The sequence below is a fragment of the Pipistrellus hanaki genome (genome assembly GCF_964339955.1).
Source record: "Pipistrellus hanaki genome assembly, chromosome: 12".
Lineage (NCBI taxonomy): Eukaryota > Metazoa > Chordata > Mammalia > Chiroptera > Vespertilionidae > Pipistrellus > Pipistrellus hanaki.
The window spans coordinates 16,264,761-16,287,368 of NC_140514.1; the positions used below are offsets into that span (position 1 = coordinate 16,264,761).

General features: G+C 38.8%; 1 protein-coding gene across 7 annotated transcripts in view; it reads right to left on the bottom strand.

Annotated features, from left to right (window-relative positions):
- The window catches only part of NCOA1 (nuclear receptor coactivator 1), a 136,222-nt gene that overhangs the window by 11,323 nt on the left and 102,291 nt on the right, over positions 1 to 22,608 (bottom strand). For 6 of the 7 annotated variants that reach the window (XM_084901419.1, XM_084901420.1, XM_084901421.1 and 3 more), the window contains 4 exons: positions 21,124 to 21,438; positions 14,417 to 14,518; positions 11,721 to 12,123; positions 3,607 to 3,781 (listed from right to left, as the gene is read on the bottom strand). In XM_084901419.1, the coding sequence (XP_084757545.1) occupies positions 3,607 to 3,781; positions 11,721 to 12,123; positions 14,417 to 14,518; positions 21,124 to 21,438 (995 nt within the window). The remainder of the gene's footprint in view (positions 1 to 3,606; positions 3,782 to 11,720; positions 12,124 to 14,416; positions 14,519 to 21,123; positions 21,439 to 22,608) is intronic. The other variant, XM_084901422.1, reaches the window with a different exon arrangement.

Here is a 22,608-nt window from a genome sequence, read left to right on the forward strand (position 1 = left end):
ATATAAGTTAATGCTTGCAGAATTTTCAAGGACTGCAATGATGTCATACTTAGTGGAGAAAGCTTAGGATTTAATTTCTTGTCAAATTTATATATTAAGTTCCTTCAAACTGCTCCTGCCAATAGTTCCATTTTAGAGTCTCCCATCCTGGGAAGAAGGCCAACTGTTCTGTAGCATCAGTCACTGTTCCAGGTCCTGGAATGGACTATGGGGTTCACTGACACCTTAGGCCCAATGCCTGAAGGACCCCTCCCTCTGCTTTTCTGGTTGGCCTCATGGCAGCCATCATAGCTTCCCTAAGCTAGTACCAGGCATTGGTAAGCCCTAAATCATGAGGGGAAAAGGGAAAAATTAAGACTTTGGCCCAAAGTGGGTTCCATAGGGAGGGAGGACAGGTACTAACAAGCACGGAGGAGCAGTTCTTGGCCAAATAAGTCTGGGAAACAAAGGGTTAAACAACAGGCCTTCTTGGCCTTTAAAATGCTAATAAAGACTCTCCCAGTGACTAAAGTTACAGGGAAGGCTGCCCAGTTCCAGGACAAACAGATTTGTTTTAACCCTTGATTTCTCTGGCCACCAGAGAGACGATGAGAAAGAATCACATCTGACTGTTTCTGAACACAACATTCTACTTAATGATTCTCCATGTTTTACTTCTCTTCGCCCTACTCTTACCACCAGCTAGACTCTCAGTGGCTTGACAGCAGGGGCGGTTTCCCCCATTCTCTGTGATCCCTTGCGCTGTGCAACAGAGACACTGCGTGGTCACAAAACATATGCTGTCTGCCTTGCCTAATAAGCAAGTGTGAATGTTTGAAGAGTGGGTGATGATTATTTTCTTTCTCAAATGACATGGGAAAGTCAGAGTTCACAAAAACTGCTAACATACAACAAAACTCAAGTCCACACTGTGTGTGAACCAAGAAGTGACTTAGGTAGGAAGAGGAAATCTGCACTCATTCGTTGGAGAAACGTGTATTAAGTGCTTGCCTGTTCTGAAGGACAGATGTACAGGAGTAAACAAAAAACAGTCCTTGCTCTTATGAAACGTACATTTTAGTTGGAGAGACAGACCGTAAGTAAGCAGACTGATACACAATCGGTCAGGTGCTGAAGAAGGGAAAGGAGGGAGCAGGGGTGGGACGCGGTGGTGGTGTAGGAATCACGGTCAGAAGAGTTTACTCCGGTGACATTCACTATCTATGTTTAACGAGGTGACATTAAGTAGAGACATGAAGTATGAGAGAGCAAACCATGGCTACTGAGAGAACATTCCAGCAAAGGGACTTTAAAAAATGCAAAGGTCCCGAGTTTGCAATGTACGTACTTGGCACATCTGAGGAAGAGAAGAATAAACAGAAGCCAGTGTGGCAGGGTGAGTGATGAGAATAGCAGATGAGGTCAGAGAAGCATCCAGGAGCAAGACTGAGCGGTGCTTTCTAGCCCTATATTGTACGTTGAGTGAGATGGAGAGTTCTGAATAAAGGACAGACTGACACACTGCCTCCTGTTTGAAAGGCGTCACTCTGGCTGAAGGTTGCTGTAGTGAGCAGGGGTGGACCGTGGGGGCAGGAGGCTACTGCAACGGTCCAGGGAAAAGGCAAGGGTGACTTGCACCAAAGTGTACAAGTGGGACAGGTAACAAGAAAAAAAGGTGTTGGTTCCTCTGCACAACTGGAAAATGGAGTTATTTACAGAGACGGGGAAAAGGAGGAGAGGAGCATGCTTTGGTGAGAATGTCACCACCATGTTGTACAAGACGCCTATAAGACTTCCATGTGGAGATGTCGATTAGGCAGCTGTATATACAGTACGGTGCTTAGGGCAGAAGTCTGGGCTGAGATTTGTGTTTGGGAATCATAGCATAGAGATGGGCATGTATGGCAGTAACATTGGATGATGTAACCAAGGGAACAGATATGGGGAAGAGGTCCAAGAGGGAGCTCTGAGGCCCTCCAATGGAGGTCAGGGAGAGGAGGAAACCGAGAGTCTAGGAGAGTCACGTTTCTCAAGAGGAGGGAAGTTGTTCCAGAAACCAAATGAAGAAAGAATGTCAAGAAAGAGTACATGCTCGGCTATGCTAAGTGCTACCATGATCACTGAGAGCAGCTGGCCTTACAGAAGACATGGGTGACCTTGACAAGAAGACTTTTGGTGGAGTGGTAGGGATGAAAGTCTGATTGGTTCAACAAGGAATGAGGGGAGAGGAAGTGACAGAGTGTAGTCTTTAAATGAATTTAACTGTCAAGCGAATTTAACCTGTGGGCATGACGGGGTTTCTTCGAGCCACATTAAGTGCTTATATGTAGACATGGAGCAAGAGGTGAGGCTGGATTTCATTAGGAGCGCTCTGCTAGGCACAGGTGTGTGAGAGAGAGACAGCTGGACAAGCAAGCTCAGAGTGCCTGTAAGGGAGTGATTATCGTGATGGAGCTGGGACCGGTGTGGCTCAGTGGAAAGAGCATCGGCCTGCAGACTGAAAGGTCCCGGGTTCGATTCCGGTCAAGGGTATGTACCTTGGTTGTGGGCACATCCCCAGTGGGGGGTGTGCAAGAGGCAGCTAGTAGATGTTTCTCTCTCATCGACGTTTCTAACTCTCTGTCCCTCTCAATTCCTCTCATATAAAATCAATAAAATATATATTTTTAAAAAAGTTAAAAAAAAATTATCGTGCTGGACCATCACATGTTAAGTGGGTTTAGGAAACTGGCATTAGAACACATCCGGAGACTAAATTATCCTTGCTTGTTAGACAGTTCCATTTCTACCTAATTTACACACAGTCCCCATTGAGAGCGACCGTTTTTGACACAGTCCTCTCTGAGAGCTGCATAGTTCTCTGACAAGATTTCCTCTCTCACCTTTCAGTGAACTTTCAGAGAGTATAGTCTTGAGTTTTAAACTTTAACTGCCTCACTTATTATGCTGTCAGATCAAATGGCTTCCCTGTCATTAGAACCAAGACACAACCAAATTAAAACCCTTAAAAAATTCAAATGATGTGTGAAAAGTTCAGCAGCCAGGATTTGGAGGAACATGACTTTCGTGAGATAATTCTAAGCAAAATGGGTAAGATGAGGCCACTGAATATCTAGAATCAAAAAGTTGGGTAAGGCAGAATGACTTGGAAGCCTTGAAACCTTTGTTACTATGAAATCTTTAAAACGTACTGAGAAGAGTGCAACCTGTCTGAATTCAGCTCTATTGAATTCTAACATTTTGCCATTCTTGCTTTAGATTTTTAAGATATTTAAGCATTTATATAAAGAGATGATTTTTTTTATTAGTACCCATTTCTATAATATATCTGTCTCCGGGAAGTTTGGTCTAAATGGGAATTGATCATATTTCCTAAGTGTATTCGAGGTGGGACAAAAGATTGGGGGCCATCAGACCACTTTTCTCTACTGTAAACATATAAATTTACCTTAAGAGTCACTTAAAGGATTTAAAAATCATTATTTTTCTTGCGGATGACATAAAATTCAGTTCCTTGAATTTGCAAATTGCAGTAGCCAATAATAATGTATTTAGATTGTGAAGGAATGGCTGTTTTTATGTGCTGCAAAGTATTAGGGACAATCGGATATAAAAATTGCCCCTTACTTGTTGTTTCCCATTGCTCCTTGCTGCCAGGCCTTCATGTCTGGTGACTGGTAGCCGGAAGCAGGTGGAGTTTGCTGGAGGAGAGAGCTCTGAGGAGGAGGGATTGGCATCGGCACCATGGAGCTCCCAGGGCTCAGAGATGGAGCAAAGCTGGCCTCACCTTGGGGAACCATTCCTGCAAATAGACACAAATTAACTTATGTGAATATATTATAAATTAATTAGCCTACAAGTATCTTTAGAAATAGCCTAATCAACAAACACTTGTTTCTTAAAAATAAGGCGAGAAATTTCAGTATAAAGAGACAGATAGCTGAAACCGGTTTGGCTCAGTGGATAGAGCATCAGCCTGCGGACTGAAAGGTCCCAGGTTCGATTCCGGTCAAGGGCATGTACCTTGGTTGCGGGCACATCCCCAGAAGGGGGTGTGCAAGAGGCAACTGATTGATGATTCTCTCATCGATGTTTCTAACTCTCTATCCCTTTCTCTTCCTCTCTGTAAAAAAATCAATAAAAAAAAAATATTTTTTTTTTTTAAAAAGAGAGAGACATAAATAAACATAAAATAAGTTTGTGAGAATGTTTTCCATTCTAAGATGCTGATTTGTGTGCCCGGATTACATGTGATTTTTTTTGTTTTGTTCTATTTTGCTTACATGAACTTTTAAGTGCAAAAAAACTATGTGAACATACATGACAGATTACTTTTGTAATGAAGAAAAGCTGAAAAAGCAAAGATAAGAACAACCCATGTGTGAAATGAAAAATGAGAGTTTTGTTGGCTATTCTTCCTCAGTCATCTTTGTGGGCTCTTCTTCCTTTCCCTGTTTTGTTTTTTCCCCCCTTTACTTTATTGAGATATAATCTACATATCTACATACTGTCAAATTCACCCACTGAACTGCACAACTCATGTATTTAAATAAAGTTATTGAGCTGTGCAAATATCAGCACAACCCAGCTTACACATTGTCATCACATCCATATTTGCCTGTGTAGAGTCAATCCTCTTTCCACCTCTAACCTCAGGCAACCACTGCTCTGCTTTCCATTTCCATAGATCTGCCCTTTTTTTTGGAATATATATATATTCCCATATATATATATACACATCTATATCTATTTATATTTATATTATTTATATAAATAATATATATATATATATATATGGGAATATATATATATTCCCATCTATATCTATATCTATTTATATTTATATTATTTATATAAATAATATATATATATTTTTGGGGATATATATATATTCCCATATATATATATATATATATATATATATATATATATATATACCTCCAGTGACACTAACAGCGGAACAACCGGAATGACCAGTCACTTTGATGGGCACTGCGGCAGCCAACCATCCTGATCCGGGCCCCAACTGGCCCCCCCACCCCCGAGCTACCTGCGGCCCCTCCCTCCAGCCTGCTGGCACCCCCCTCCCCCCCCAATAGGCCCCATTCACTGGCCAGGACGACAGGACGAGGGATCCCACCCATGCATGAATTTGTGCACTGGGCCTCTAATTACATATAAATGTAATCATCTGAGGTGCTTTGTGTCTGGCTTCTTTCACTTAGCATACTATTTCTGATGTTCAATCATTCTGAAGCAGTTATCAGTATTTTTTTTTTTATTCAAGATGCTTATTGATTTAACTATTGAAAATCAATTTACCATTAAAGTCAATCAGTGATCTGTATGTCTATACTTGTACTGTATAGACATTGTCTTGACTGTTATAACTTTATGAAAATTTTTGAAACTAGTAGTCATCCAACTTTGTCCGTGAGGGAGAAAGAGAGAACATCAATGATGAGAGAGAATCGTTGATTCGCTGCATCCTGCATGCCCTCTATTGGGGATCAAGCCTGCAACCAAGGTACATGCCCTTAACTGGAATAGAACCTAGGAATCTTCAGTCTACAGGCCAACACACTATCCACTGAGTCAAACCAGCAAGGGCTGTTTTTTTGATAGGGATTGCATTAAATTATAAGATCAATTTGAAATGAATTACTATTTTTTCAAACTTTTCCCCTCTAATTTCTATTACTATATTTTCAAGTTCACTTATTTTTTCTTTTGTAACTTCTACTAGTAGTCTGCTTCTTATCCCATCCAGTATACTTTTTATCAAAGACATAGTTTTCATCTCCAGAAGTTTGATTTCAGATTTTTTAAATATCTTCCATACCTTTACTTAACATGTTTAAATTTTCCTCTAACTTCTTGAATATACAGAATAAATACAGAATTTATAATTGTCTTAACATCCCTATTAATTCTATCACTGGTGTAATTTCTGGGTTGGTTTTGATGGACTAATTTTTCTCCTCATTATTGGTTGTATTTTCCTGGTTCTTTGGTTGCTTGGTAATTTTAAAAAATGATTCCAGCTATTATGAATTTTACCTTCTCAGGTGCTCAATTTTTAAAATCCTTTTAAATATTTTTGACATTTGTCTGGGTCATTGTTACATGGAAACAGTTTCTTTTGGGTGTTCTGCCTAAAGAGGTAAGAGCAGAAACAATTCATTCAGTTTTGCTCATTACTGAGGCAAAACCCTCCTAAGTATTCTGCTTGACACCCCATGAATCATGAATTTTCTATTCTGGCTGGTGAGAAGAGGAATTGGCTGTGTGTGAACATTAGACTGTTCCCTTTAATCTTTTCAGGTGGCTTTCCCTGGCCTTGGTTTGCATGTGCACGCACATGTGTACACCCAGTGTTCAGCTGAGGATCTAAGGGAAATCCTCTTAGAGAACTATCCCCCATAGTGCTCTCCCTGCATGGCTCCTTCTCTTTACTGTGCCCAGCTCCACTGCCTCAACTCAGGGGAGCCACTTATTGCTGGTGGGGTCCCTCTCCCTGCACACAGTCTGGACAACTTTGAGAACGGCTCTTTGCTTCACATACTTTGATTTTCTGTTTGTTTCAGATAGGAGAATAAATTTGGTCCTTGTTACCCCATTTTGGCCAAAAGTCAAAGTCCATTAACAGTTTTAAAAGTAAAAATGGATTCCTTTTTATGTTTTCTGTTACGTTAGCATATTACAGGGGAATATTATTCGCCCCCCCCCCCCCCCCGACAATACACTTCAGAGTTAAATACTTTTGAGGTACATAAAGTTAATAAGGGACAGAAAAAACAATGTCATAATTTGATTACCATAATTTAGTATAATCCCTTCAAATAATCCACCATAAAATATTGGATTTTTTTTTTTGCTTCTTTCCCTATCATATGCATAGTTATATGTTCTTAATGTCTCTTTGTAGACATAATTGTATATGCCTGTATAATAGTCTGCATTCTGTCATTGTTAATACAAGGACTTTTCTCTCTTTTTTTGATTGGTTAATCTGGTCAGAGGTATAGTTAATTTATTCACTTGTTTTTTAAATAGGCTACAATTTTAAATTTTCTATTAAAGTAGAGCAAACTATAGTTTTTATTAAGTTTTTTTCTTTTACTAAATGTTTATCTTTTTTTGAAGAACTATAAATTTATTGGGTCATCTGGATAACTATCTTTTTGCGTAAAGATTATATAAATAGCCGAAACAGGTTTGGCGCAGTGGATAGAGCGTCGGCCTGTGGACTCAAGGGTCCTGGGTTCGATTCCTGTCAAGGGCATGTATCTTGGTTGCGGGCACATCCCCGGTAGGGGGTGTGCAAGAGGCGGCTGATCGATGTTTCTCTCTCAGCAATGTTTCTAGCTCTCTATCCCTCTCCCTTCCTCTCTGTAAAAAATCAATAAAATATATTAAAAAAAAAAGATTATATAAATAAAGTTACATAACTTTCCTTGTTGCTTCTTAAATATGTAATTAATCTCTGGTAAATAATTTTGACTTAGAATAGAGGAAGTTATTTTTTCTATTTATAACTCCATAGGGTGGGTTTCTGTCCTCTCCCCTATCATGTTAATCATCTCCATACTAGTATATGTTGACTGTCTTTGCATTAATTCTACATTTTAAATTTCAATTGTTTTGGTTGTGATCCTTAATAAATACTTGTCTGTTCTAATGCTTTTAAAACCTTATTTATGAAAAATACTTTTTTTTCCCCAGAAAAACTATATATGTGAGGGGGAAGAGATACTTATGACATTCTAGATATTACTCTGTGGGGTCAAAGGAAACAATAAATAAGAGACTGCAAGTATATCGCCATGCTTTCTGATATTTTTTTTTCTGGCCTTATCGCACATCTTAACTGCCCATGGTTTCCTTATCAGATGACCTAGTTTTAGTAGAAGGAACCAGCCTGTCAATCATGAGTTGGAGAGGTGGTTAGATTCTGGTCCCAGTTCTGCCACTACATTTTACCTTGGATTCCTTGAACCAGGCAATCTAGTTTAAAGTCTACAATTCTATCTTTGCCTAGACCCGTGGTTGGCAAACTGCGGCTCGTGAACCACATGCGGCTCTTTGGCCCCTTGAGTCTATTTTGGCCCCTTGAGTCTACTTTGAACCACAGCCTGAGCGAGTCTATTTTGAAGAAGTGGCATTTCAAGAAGTTTAAGTTTAAAAAATGTGGCTCTCAAAAGAAATTTCAATCGTTGTACTGTTGATATTTGGCTCTGCTGACTAATGAGTTTGCCGACCACTGGCCTAGACTCTGTTAATTCTCCCTGCTGGACCATCAACAGCATCACAGCCATTTGGCAGCAGCAACTAGAATTAAGACTCATCTTTCTGTCCATTAGTTTCTTCAAAGATTCATTAAGCATCTACTCCCAGACCCATCCCAACCTCTATGCCAAGTACTTGAGAAACAGATATTAAAATATCACTCTTTGCTCACTTGAGGAACTTGCTGTTTAAAAAGAAAGACAGCTAGGTCAACAAATGTCTGGAAGATAGGGTGGTGAGTGCTTATGATTGGGAGTGTCAGGGAAGGCTTCCAGAGGAGACGCCTCTAAGAGAAGAAAGGAACAGAATGAGACAGGTGAGGGAGGGACATTTTAGACAGGGTACAAGATGTACAAAAGCTGGGAAGTAAAAGAGAGTGAGGTATGCACTCTTTCTTGGAACCTGAGGAGTTTGTTATAGCTGGGACAGTGAGATATGGAGGGAAGGGAAAGTTGGTAAGTCTAACTTTGGACACGTTGAGTTTGGGATGTTGGTGGAAAATTGGAGTATGTTTGTCCAGTAGGCAGCTGTACACAGAGCTGAGATGTGGTTTAGAGATAGAGAACAGTCATCAGCACGAAGAGGTCACTGAAGCCACAGGAGCTGATGAGATCACAGGGAGGAGTGGGTAGAGGAGCCAGTTCACTGTGTAGTTTCAGAAGGGAGTTCACAGAAGGGAGCTCGGGTGGGCTTCAAGGAACTCATGAAGTGGGTACAACATTAAAAAAATCCTTCATATTTACTTAGAATATTGCCTTAGCACAAAATAAACCTTTAAAGTCTAATTCTGTTCTAGTGTACTCATCTTCATAGCACAATACTCTAGAAAAACTGATTTCCAGAAATAAAAGGAAGCATACTCTGTCATGACTATTGTCTACGTGTCCTTCAGTTACTTTGGTTGGGCCTTTGTTAAGCTGAAAGATGCCAAAGCAAAGGACTAAAGCAAAGTTTATGTATTCATCTTTTGGCTTGCCATCATCAATTAGCACAGGGACCGGCAAACTTTTTCTGCTAAGGGCTAGATAGTAAATATTTTTATTTTGCAGGCAATAAGGTTTCTGAAACAACTATACAATTCTGCTGTGTGAAACCAGCTGTAGTCAATAAGTAAACTATATGAGCATGGCTGCATCCCAATAAAACTTTATTTATAAAATCATGTGATGGCTTTCCCCCTCCTGATAAAGTTTCAACCATTGCTTTGAAACGGTTGGAACTTTTCCAGAACTTGAATTTGTACCAATACAAAGCCTGGTCTTGAAGCCTTCTACCAGGCTGCTGACCATACTGGAGGCAAACTTTCACCTTAGAAGAGTGAAAGAAATTACAAACATTTTATCGTTAAATATTCTTATGCTATCCAGAAAAACAAACAACTTCCTCCTATTATTTTAAAGCAGCTTGTGGAAGAATTGAAAGTTCTGCCATTTCATTTCAGTCTACAACTGAAATGTAGAGTAAACTACTACTCCATTGCACCCAGCTTCTGGGTTTTGTTTGTAATATGACTGCTGGCTTTATCAAAGTAAGACTCTTACTTTGTGAAAAGTATTTTTTGGTCAATTAAAAGGTGGGCTGGAATAAAAATCCGGGTACTAGGTACTGCATCAATGGTGGATGGCAACACACCCAGTTATGTTGCCTAGTAAATAACAGAGGTCCACCAACTCATTACTTCAATCACTGTGTTCTATACATTGACATTCAGGAGATCAATAACTAGAAATCTTGTTAACTTCGCTGGAACTGGGGCTGTGAGGCACTGCCTTCCAGGTGGCTTTGAAACAGTTCTCCTTTATTAGCGTTCCAGAGAAGAGGAATTAAAGAGCATGACTGAAAATGGACAGAAGTACTATTTTTATAAGAGAAATAAAATCCTTGGGGGAAATTTATTAATGTTTGGTTTACTTGTAGTTAGTCTCCCTCCAAATAAATGAGGTAAATCTTTTGATTTGCAGCTCTGCAATCAATATCATGAAGGCCAAGCATCTATCTGCTGTTTTGGCTACGTTGCCATTTTAGAAGAGAAGTTGGTAAATAGATAACTATAGAAGTCTTCTAATGTTGGAGGAAGTCCTGCAAACTAAAGTGAAAAAGCCTTTGCATTCAGAAGTCATGAGAAATAAAACTCTTTTGAAGGCCATTCCTGTTCAGACCATCTTATAATGACAGGATGGATTTATAATCCTTTTGCTGCCCACACAGATAAGTGTCAGAGAAACAAGCCAGCCAAAGATGACTTCATTGTCTTGAGGACAAGAGAACTGATGTGGCATAATTTTGATTAAAATGTATTAGAGGATGCTGGTGCTCTCTGATACAAGTCTCCCTAGACAATTAATAGTCAAAGGATTTTAACATTTGTTGCTGTAAGAAAGAAAAGTCTAAATTAATTTGGCTATCAAAGTTGTTAAGCATACTGTTAAAAATCTCTATATAACTTCACTATTTTATTCAAGTCAAACAGCCACCTTCTCACTGATATTCTTGTTTAAAGCAGCATTAAAATGTACTTTTTCTTTCACTTATAATATCAAGGAATTTATTTCAATTTTTTCAGAAGTTTGCCATTAATTTTGCATTAAAGGTTGATTAAACATGGTGGATTAACCAAATGAGTTTTATTGCCACTACCTATTAGAACGTCAAGGTGATAAAAGTAGAAGATACCATCACCTAGGACAAAGAGAATGAGACACAGACTGTACAAATGAAAGATTCAAAAAGAAAAGTCCCGCCAAAACCGGTTTGGCTCAGTGGATAGAGCGTCGGTCTGCAGACTGAAAGGTCCCAGGTTTGATTCCACTCAAGGGTATGTACATTGGTTGCTGGCACATCCCCAGTAGGGGGTCGATGTTTCTCTCTCATGGATGCTTCTAGCTTTCTATCCCTCTCCCTTCCTCTCTGTAAAAAATCAATAAAATATATTTAAAAAAAGAAAAAAAAGGAAAGTCCTTCTGAAAGCCAGAAAGTTGCCTAATATTGCAGGACTAGCTTGCAAACTAAGCAGCTATGAGAGGTGATACCAATGAGAAGTCTGAGATACTTTGTGAAAATTATTTATCCTTATGTAAACTATCAGAATTTTCAACATAATTAAAGAAAATGTATCCAAATTTTGAGTTAATGAACTTAAATCCATTGTCTAAAAAAGACTTTCATTAGATTCTTGTAGGGATCCATCAAAGAGAGTAAGAAAATAAGATAATATGATTTACAGACACATCTAATGGATCTTCTAATTTCATAATCTTAGTTATCAAACCGAGAGACAAGCCTCAAATCATTCAAGCATTTATTGGCAAAAGGTGAGTCTGGAGCGTGGACCTCGACGCCCATGTGTCTTTCCTCTGGAGCACACGGCTTCCGTGTCACTGAACTGAAACACAGAGAAAGAGGCCTGTGTGCGGCACGTGTGAAAGCAACAATGTTGGTGGGGATCCTCATACCTGATCCTGGATACTGGAAGACATTCTGCTGCATCTGAGGATTGATTCCAGTGCCAAACTGTCCTCCCATGTTCCCTGCCATGCCTCTGTTCACCATGCTGTTGCGGTTGGCCAAGGCGGCCTCAGGATTTGCTGCCAGCTGTGAAAACGGGCTGGTAGAAGCGGGTGGGGTTCCTGGATTTGTACCATAGTTTGGTGGGTAGGGGAATTGCTGCGGAGCACCCTGAGGAAGACGGGGGTTCCCCATTTGAACCGGCAGTCCAGATGAGGGAGGGAGGTTGTTCCCAAAGCTTTGTTGCCTCATGAGCATGGCTCTTTGCTGCTGTATTAGCTGCCTCTGTCGGTGCTGTTGGCTGTACAACTCCCGCTGGCGCTGGGCCAACATTTGGGCATTCAAGGGTGGCTGCAAAGGAGGAAAATTCTTCACTTATTATAATAATTATAATCTCTACCTATCCCGGAAAGCTTACAGGATAAAGGCTAGTGGCTTGGGGGAACAAAATATGTAGCAATTATCGGTATACAGAGGAAAATAAAACTGAAAGGGAACAAAAAAAACTCTTAATAGTAGTAATCACAGGAGAGAAAAATAAGTAGATTAAAGGTAGTTGAGAAATGCTAAAACACTATTATTGACTGTTAAAGTGGTTGAATGCAAATTCTCAAAAAGTCACACAGGACTGAGAAAAGCCAAAGAAAATACGCATTGATTAGTATTTTAAGTCATGAAAAACGATTAAAAGAAACATTAAAACCAGAGAGGAGAGAAAGAAATGTGCTAATGACTTCCATCTTATCTGACATTAGGTTGTTAGATTTCTACTTTTCTATTTAAAAAAAATTACAGTTTCCCCCTTTTCTCACAGAAATAATTTATTCCACTTTACTTAAAGGAATAAAATGTGATTTAAATTTTTCTATATATTTTTCAGTATTTTCCAAATTATCTATAATGAACATATATTATTTTTATAGTTAAAAAACCTACAAATACCATTAAAAGAGGAAAGATCAGAAACCCAGGATCCAATGACTAATAAATTATCATTTAAAAGGAAAATAATTATGCCAAAACCGGTTTGGCTCAGTGGATAGAGCATCGGTCTGCGAACTGAAAGGTACCAGGTTCAATTCCGGTAAAGGGCATGTACATTGTTGTGGGCACATCCCCGGTATGAGATGTGCAGGAGGCAGCTGATCGGTGATTCTCCCTCATAGATGTTTCCCTTCCCTTTCCCTTCTTCTCTGTGGAAAATCAATAAAATATATTTGGAAGGAAAAAAAAGGAAAATAATTAGAAATAAAATAATAAACAGAAATAAATGGAACCGGCTATTTTCTCTCATTGTTGCAGTATAATATAACTCTAGGTATTAGAGTGTTTTAAATAGCTATGATATTATGAATGAAGAAAGAAGTGGTAACATTAGGTTGAAATCACCTTTTGGTCTAATTTGCAAAGCAATATGGCATGTCAATAAAGCCTGCCTCACAAAATATCTATTCAGATTGAGGATCTAATTAAAGCATATGGCTCCCTTAAAATTAAACTTGTCGCCCTTATCGGTTTGGCTCAGTGGATAGAGCGTTGGCCTGTGGACTGAAAGGTCCCAGGTTCGATTCCTGTCAAGGGCATGTACCTTGGCTGCAGGCACATCCCCAGTAGGAGGTGTACAAGAGGCAGCTGATCAATGTTTCTCTCTCATCGATGTTTCTAACTCTCTATCTCTCTTCCCTTCCTCTCTGTAAAAAATCAATAAAATATATTAAAAAAAATTAAACTTGTCAACTAGATATAGTCCAATCTAGAACAAACTATGACATATGCCTTTCTGGTAGAAATCATCTTTATGTTAATTCCATAATAGGGTCTTGTTTTCTTACAACCTAATTACCCTTGCACGAACTAACCACGAGATTTATAAGACATAGAAACACAAATCTGGATCCATAAAGATGCCAACATCTGCTGCTTACCAGCAGCTTCTCTCAGTATTTATTCTTTTGGTTAGTGCTGGCTTTCTATATTTGCCCCAAATCCATCTAGGTCCATTTTAAGGAGAAAAGAAGAATTTTGTTTGAATCCTATTTAGAGTCGTTCATCTCCCAAATGTTTGTGTCAATTGGTTAAGAAATAAAAAAAAAAGTGGTTGAAGCAAAAATATTAAACTATGTGTGGAAGTTAAGATCTAGTTAACATTTAGAAGGCTGCCCAGTTCTTTTTATGTTTAAAAGTTCCAATGGCTCTGTGTTCATGTATAAGGGTCATTCAAATAAATAAAAAATAGAAAACGCTGATGCTCAGACGGACCTGAGAACACATGATAGTTAAGATAACTCGGCAATGTGACACAGTTTGGGTCAGGTTTCAGGTACCATTCTTACAGGCTCATAGCTCAGGCTTCTTATTACTAGCACTATTCAGAACAGCAGTTAGCGTTTTCTGCTCAGTCCACTGGTATCTAATAGCAGCGACAACAATAACAATAAACAAAACAAAGAGCCCTCAGCTTTTGATCAAATATCAGTAAGGGATATCACAGATTCATTATAAATTCATTCTAGAAGAGAGCTACACTTATAAACATCGTTAAAAGATCAGCTCACAGACCATTTCAAAGACGCTCAAGTCAACACATTAGGAAACGGGGCTTGGGTTAGAAAAGTACTAACAGTGTTTGGTTTGCTCACATTACCTGAGGTGTAATTTGTTGCTGCATGCCTGATCTCATATTGATGCCCACAGGAGCATTTGCTGCAAACTGGTTCAAGATAGCTTGCCGATTTTGGTGTATCAACTAGAGAAAAATGGGAAAAATGAGATATCGCATTTCTACATGAAAATACAGCATAGCCCTTAAAGGTGATACAAACATTTTATTGATTACTAACAAGTTTTAGTATTGCATGTTTAGTAAGATATTCTCCATGTTTATCTGCCAAAAGGCTGGTAATTCCTAACATAGTTCCCACCTACATTAAATATGGCAGAGTATTTAAAAGTAGAATACACACATGCACATATAGGTATGCACACAGGTACATGTGTGTGTGTTATACTATCAAAAGTTCTGCCATAAATGCTCTACCACTAAAATACACACAGTCACACAAAGGCATTTATCGCACTTTGAAAAAACATGTTAATACTTAGTTATTGCAGATAAGTGCAATGATGGAGAGAAAAGCTCTAGGTCATAAAATTACTGTGAGTAAAAACATAAGTATATAATTGGTCATATTCCACAAAGGTCTGGAAGATAAATGAAAAAGTTGATGGACTTCTCACTTTGAGGGTGTCTGTCTAATGGGTATGTATCTGGGGAAAATCCAACATGATTTCATTAGCTGAAGAGAATTATGTAAGGAACAAATGGTCTGAGAAAATGAACTATTTATTTAACTGGAAGAAGTAATTACTTTAGACCAGCAGTTCCCAAATTGGTGTTCTAAAAGAACATTGTTCTGCAGGATATTAATAGATGTGCCAGGAAAACAGCATGTTGTGCTGTATTAAGTACTGGGAATGATGGGTTACACAAGGTGAAACAGATTTCTTTTCTGCAGTAATGCTATGGGTACATTGCGGGTCTCTAAGAAGGGGATAGACTATGCAACTTATTTATCACAAACCTTTTTTTCTGATATATAGCCATTAACAATATCTCCCCTTGCCGGGACTGGTTTGGCTCAACGGATAGAGCGCCAGCTTGGGGACTGAAGGGTCCCAGGTTCGATTCCAGTCAAGGGCATGTACCTTGGTTGCGGGCATATCCCCAGTAGGGGATGTGCAAGAGGCAGCTGATCGATGACTCTCTCTCATCGAGGTTTCTAACTCTCTATCTCTCTCCCTCCCTCTCTGTACAAAATCAATAAAATATATAAAAAACAAAACAAAAACCAAAACAATATCTCCCAGAACAGTGGCCAGCAAACTGCGACTCGCGAGCCATATGCAGCTCTTTGGCCCCTTGAGTGTTCTAATGCTACTTCTTCAAAAATTCTGCGCACGGGCCACGAAGTTTCCATCGCACTGTACGTGCGCGCCCGCATGTGGTATTTTGTGGAAGAGCCACACTCAAGGGGCCAAAGAGCCGCACGTGGCTCGCGAGCCGTGGTTTGCCGACCACTGGCCTAGAACCATCTTCTATGGAACACTAGTTTGGAAGACGCTATCTATATTCAGGCTTAGGGTTCCAGGTCACAGAACCCTAAGCCTGAATATGGTCAAAGAGCCGCACGTGGCTCGCGAGCCGTGGTTTGCCTCAACTTTATCAGGGAACAAAACAAGCATCCTTGGAGTTTATACCTCCTATAAACAATCTATAGCAGGGAAGGGGACCTTTTTTTTTTTTTGCCAAAGGCCATCTGGATGTTTAAAACATCATTCCTGGGCCATATAAAATTATCAACTTAAAACTTAGCCTGCTATATTTGGTCAGACACTTAATCAACTCACTCCTAGTGCCTTGGAAGGATCAGACCGAATGATTTTGTGGGACTTATATGGCCCATGGGCTGGACTTTCCCCACCCTTGATCTACAGCTTAAAGATCAAGTGTGGTGATGCATACATACAGACATCTATAGCAATGCAGACAGACCAATAACCAGCATAGGCAGGAAGGCAGGGACCAAGTGCCAAGTGAGCTCAATGGGAGCTTCAAAAGGTTAACTTCAGGCAGAAAGAAGAGCAAGTGTAAGAAAACAGAGATGGCAGTGAGGATAGGCGAAAATACTTTGATACTTAGTGATGTAGAGAAGTAAAACTGCTAGGGGAATGAGAGCTGGGATTCCAAATTTGTAGCTTTATATATCCTTTCAATTGTGAGATATGGTGACAATGAAATGGGTGGGGATGGAGGAAAGATGACTGAGAAGAAATAGGCTATTTTTAGTAGAAGGAATTATTCTAAATAGCAGCAATCTATAAGCACTTTCTGTTAAAGAAAAATTGATTGATTTCTGCCCATAAAATAACTCGTGTTCATCTTCCCCTTCCCTTGACTGTGTGTACAACTGTGTTACTCTGACCTGGTACTTCTCTCTGATTACTAAAATGATACTCATTTTCCAGCAAGCAGATCAAGTTCTACTTCTTCCAAGGAAGTCTTCCCAAAAGATTCACCATCTCCTTTAACTCTTTGGAAATCTTAACTTTTGGAGTTTGGGCATGAAAGAGGCTGGTAGTCCTTAAAGCTAGGGACACAAATTCAAAAACCTATAAAGGACAGGTAGGCCGAAATCGATTTGGCTCAATGGATAGAGCGTTGGCCTGCAGACTGAAAGGTCTCGGGTTCGATTCCGGTCAAGGGCATGTACCTGGGTTGTGGGCACATCCCCAGTACGGGGTGTGCAGGAGGCAGCTGATCGATGATTCTCTCTCATCGATATTTCTAACTCTCTGTCCCTCTCCTTTCCTCTCTGAAAAAAAATCAATAAAATATATTTAAAAAAAAAAAAAAGGGCGGGTCTAAAGGCTTGTTGTATTACAAAAGGAAATGTGGGGCTCGTGTGGAAGGATACATACCGAGCCTATGCATATAACACACACACAAACATGTACATGTGTGCACATACACACACACAGCACAGTACAGCTGCCATTTTGTCTGCCTGAATGGACTTTTTTCAATGCCTTAGCAAGAAGTCCTTCTATAGTAACCTAAAAGGTGATTATCTGGCCTAGAGGTTCTCAATCAGGGGTGATTCTGCCCTTACGGGGGACATCTGGCAATGCCTGAGACATTTTTGATTGTCACAACTTGGGGAGCGGTTTCTATGAGCATCGGTGGGTAGAGGCCAGGGAGGCTGCTCAACACCCTTCATTGCATGAGGAGTGCCCCTTGCCCACTAACAACAATCACCAAAACGTTAGTAGTGCCAAGGGTGAGAATTCTGATACAGCCACTGCATAAATTCTTACAAGCCAAAGCGTTTTTGTTTTGTTCTTTAAGTTTATTTGAGCTAAACTGAGGATATACGCTGGGGAATAAGATCTCAAGTGCTTACCCAAAAAACTTATTTTATTAAAGAAGCTTATTCTTTTATCAGGCAGTTTTTGCCAGAAATCTGGAGGTGAAATCTGCTCCTCTGTAGTTTCTGCTCTTTGACCTTAGTTCTATTTTCTGGTTGCTTCTATTCTCCATCTATCTATATAATAAAAGCCTAATATGCAAATTGTCTCCTTGACTGGGAGTTTGTTTCTTTTTTTTTTTAAATTGATTATGGTATCACATAATTGTCCTCATCCCCCATTCCCACCCCAAACCCCTCCCCACGTATGCCCCCAACCCCCTGTTGTCCGTGACCACTGGTTAGGTTTATATGCATGCATACAAATCTTTTGGTTTAAAATATATATATATATATATATAATTTTGTTTATGTTTACTTTCTATATTTCAAAATTCTTAGTAGGTTGATGGTATTCTTTTTTTTTCTATACTGATATAAATTTATTCACTTAAAAATATACAACCTGTCATATAATGGAATTTAAGACAGAAGAAAAGGTAGATATGTTCCATTTTAGTTCACCAATTTGATCCCAACTGAATTTACCTGTATAATTTTAAATAATTCATTTAAACCTTAATTTCTTGATTTTATCAAGTACTATTAATGCCAACACTGCCATTTACTCTCCTCTTCTTCCTTTATGACAGAATAGGATTTTATTCAGCTATTTATCCCAAATCACACATCTCCATGAGTACTCTAAGTCAATCCTTGCCAGCAATTGGTTAAGGTGTACAAGTGATTCAGTTCTGACTAGCCAAACATGTGAAGTCTTTTTTTGTTTTTCCTGTTTTGGGAGTGAGGGGTGGGGAAGTGGGGAAGAAGGGACTAGAGCCTTCTGAAAGTTTCATGGTTTTTAAAGCAAGATGCATAGGGAAAAGATAGTCTTGTTTTCTCCTGCTAGCTAGTTTTGTTTGCATGTGGTATTTGTAACCATGGCAGCCATTCTTCCAGTTACCAAGGATGACAGGGTGAAAAGACAGAAAGAACCTGGGTCCTTGATAACACCCTTACGTCTCTGAAGTAACCACCCCCGGACATGTCTCTATTTTGAATCATCTCAATATTTGAGTAAAAATATATTTTTCTGTTTTACTACTTCGAGTTGAGCTTTCCTCTTTCTTTATTGCTGAGCTAAGCCTTGGCCAGACCTCCCTCACAGAGAAGACTACAGGGAAGAGCCACTATGGACTGAGTGCCCCTCTGCTGAACAGGACTTACAGCCCTGGACCCAAAGAATAGGTCTGGATATCGTGGCTCCTTAGGTAGCAGAGTTATTGTTTTACATGGGAGTATTTGTTTTTTCTTTTTATGTGTAGAGGCTTAAAACATAATGTGCCCCAAACTCTGTATTTCTCCAATTTGATGGATATTTATTTCACTCTGTTGGGCTACCAAGATCTCCAAACTTTGGACATGATTCCATAATATTTAAAGGAAGCACAGAGGAGCGATGTTGACCTATTTGTGTCTTTATTTCAGATACATTCTTTGCATGACTACTCTGCTTATCAGCTGCTTTAGAGCAAAGTAAAGCAAAAACAATTTTTTTTTTTCCCCTGAGCTAAGTATGAATTATCATTTCATCTAGTCAGGAACCTGACCTAGATTGTTGAAATGGTCTTGCTCACTGAGCCTGTAACTATAGACAGGATTTACTGAACTCTACTCTGTGAAATGAGGAAATCAACATACCTACACTTTCCTCTTCTCTTTTGGTTTAGCACTTAGTCACTTACTGCTGTTAACTTTTGGGTCATTATATAGTAAATACCCTAAGCTGACTATAAGTTCTCAAAGTTGCCTGTGTCATTTTTTCTTTGTATTCCTCAAAATTGCTATCATAGTTCCCTTAAATATGTTTTATGAAAAATGCAAAGTAACTATTAAGTACTTCCGCTTCTTATGCTATCTTAAGATGAACAAGTTATAACAAGAAGTAGCTTATCTTTAACTTATTTTCAGAGCATATTACTATTCCTTTTGTTTTTCTTTTCTTCCTTCTCTCTCCTTAATTCCTCATTGAATCCTTTATTCCAACCCAAGATTTAGAAAGTTATTCCTTTCTTTGTTATTCTACCATTAAAATTTTTCCTATCTCATCTCTCTTTCTCTTTCTCTTTCTCCCTTTCATCATCTTTTTAAGTGAAATGAAAGTATATTATAGTATCTATACTTATTGAATATAATTTTATAGTAATAGCTAGCATTTATTAAATGAGCTTTACATGCATTATCTCATTAATGCACACAACCACCTATGAGGTAAAGGAATTAGTTACTAGAATCTTTTTAAAAATGAGGACCCAGAAGCTTTAACAGGGTAAATAAATTGATTGTCCAACCACCTAAGTTAAGGTTAGCACTAGGATTTGAAACTAGAGCTTACTCTTACCACCATTACATCATACTGACTTTCTAATTTATCTCCTTTTTCTTCCTTCCTGAATTAATAAGGCTCCAGGAAATATCATTAAATAATTAAAAAAAATAATCTGAAAAAATATACACATATGGTTTAAAAAATACAAAATACAGAAGGATTAATATGAAGAAAGAAAAATCTACAGCCCCAGTCCCACTTCTCAGAGATAATACTTTTACCATTTGCTTTATTTGGCTCCTGATGATTCTCTCTATACCTGCTGCTTATACAGACTTCAATATTTATGCCACTATAGCCGAAACCGGTTTGGCTCAGTGGATAGAGCGTCGGCCTACGGACTGAAAGGTCCCGGGTTCGATTCCGGTCAAGGGCATGTACCTTGGTTGCGGGCGTGCAAGAGGCAGCTGATCGATGACTCTCATTGATGTTTCTAACTCTCTACTCTGTATCTCTCTCCCTTCCTCTCTGTAAAAAATCAATAAAAATATTTAAAAAAATATTTATGCCACTATAACTACTCATTACCTGTCAGGAGAGAGATTTAACTCACCCACAATACCCAACACCCCAAAACTCTTCTCTCCTCATGCTCCTAATATAATAACACCACTCCAAGTTCAAACAACAGAAATAAACTTCACTTTCGGCTTCAATAATCATAAATAGTATTTCCTGATATCCTATAAATTAAACTGTGTTTCTCTTTATTGATTTAATAATTGTATGATGTTCATCCTAATATTTTTTTATCTCAAAAAACAAGATTAACTGCTTTTAAATTGTAGGTCTCCAAGTACTTTGTTATGAGCCAGCAGTCTTTTAATTGAATGAATACGTCCCCTTTTCTTATCCTAGCAAACCACGGATGGTGTTTTTGAGTCTTTCATAACGGTCCTGGGAGTGAACTTAACACCTTTGTTGTAGCAACTGGGCTGTCTTATTATAAAGAGAGCACGTACCTTTAAAAAGTACCGCCTGCTAAACACGAGCACTCACCTGCTGTTGCCCCTGTAGTCGCTGTTGAAGTTGAAGTCGAAGTTGGTTGGGTGCAGCTGGAGGTCTGTTCAGAGTCTGCCGGGGCTGCATGCCCATGCCAGGTGAAAACGCGCCTCGGGGAGGTGTTACTTGAACAGGCATAGACCCCAGTGAAGGCTTTTGCCTGACCATGCCTTGGAAAGGGCTAGTGAGACTAGCAGTGGGTGAAGGAGAAGAATAAGGCTGAGAATAAAGGTTGGGTCTTTCTTCCATCATTAAAGGTGGTGTTGCTTGTTGTGGTGGAAATCTCTCTGATAATACATCCAATCCACCTCCCTGTTAGAAAATAAGCGAGGTTATTTTACCCACATTTCTGCCAATAAGTGACATGTTTCTCTATGTAACTTTGGATTTGACAGCATCTCTAGAAAGTTTCATCATAATCTATTCATACTGAATTCATGAAGCTCTCCAGATGTTTACTACTTAAAGGAACTACCTCTGAAAGTTACTTTTGAAATGGAGTAATAGATTAATTGAGATGTTTAGATTTATTTTTTTAAAATTTTTTATTGTTGAAAGTACTACATGTTTCCTTTCCCCCCATAACTGACATGTTTAAAATCTCAGTAAAGAAATGAAAATGCAGTTAAAATGAAGATCCTAAATCAATGAAATGAAGCAAAAAGGTTTAAAAAGAACTTCATTGCAAAGCTTAAGAATCAATAAACTTTATATTTACTAGGTTACTACAGATGTAGCTTACTAAAGGAGGGATGAGCCGAAACCGGTTTGGCTCAGTGGATAGAGCGTCGGCCTGGGGGCTGAAGGGTCCCGGGTTCGATTCCGGTCAGGGGTATGTACCTTGGTTGCGGGCACATCCCCAGTAGGGGGTGTGCAAGAGGCAGCTGATTGATGATTCTCTCTCATCAATGTTTCTAACTCTCTATCCTTCTCTCTTCCTCTCTGTAAAAAATCAATAAAATATATTTAAAAAAAATAAAAAATAAAGGAGAGATGAGTCAGGCATTTTTCTATCTTAAATATAGAATTCATGTTTTTACCTTATTTGAAAAAAATTCATAGTTCACCTAATAGAATGCTGTACAGGTGGGTTTTCCTACTTGTTTACTATTATTCATTCTAAGAAAAATAATTTAAATTGTGACCTATTGTGTGTAAAGAAGTGTGTGTGTGTGTGTGTGTGTGTGTGTGTGTGTCTGATGTGTATGTAACTAAAAGGAGAGTTTCAAGAAGCATAACTTCCTCTGGGCATTGAAATATGGAAAATATAGGTTGAAGACTAGCATAAATAAAGGATATATGAAATCCTAAAATAAGAAGTGAGGTATGAATCTGTATTCTGTTCTAAGGAGAGCTTCTAAGATTGTTTCATAGTGAAAGGCTAAAACTTTCTAAGACTATTATTACTACTACTATTTTGTGTAAAATCCCATTATTACCTATTACCTATTATATATCTTGTTAACTTCCATAAGGGTAAAT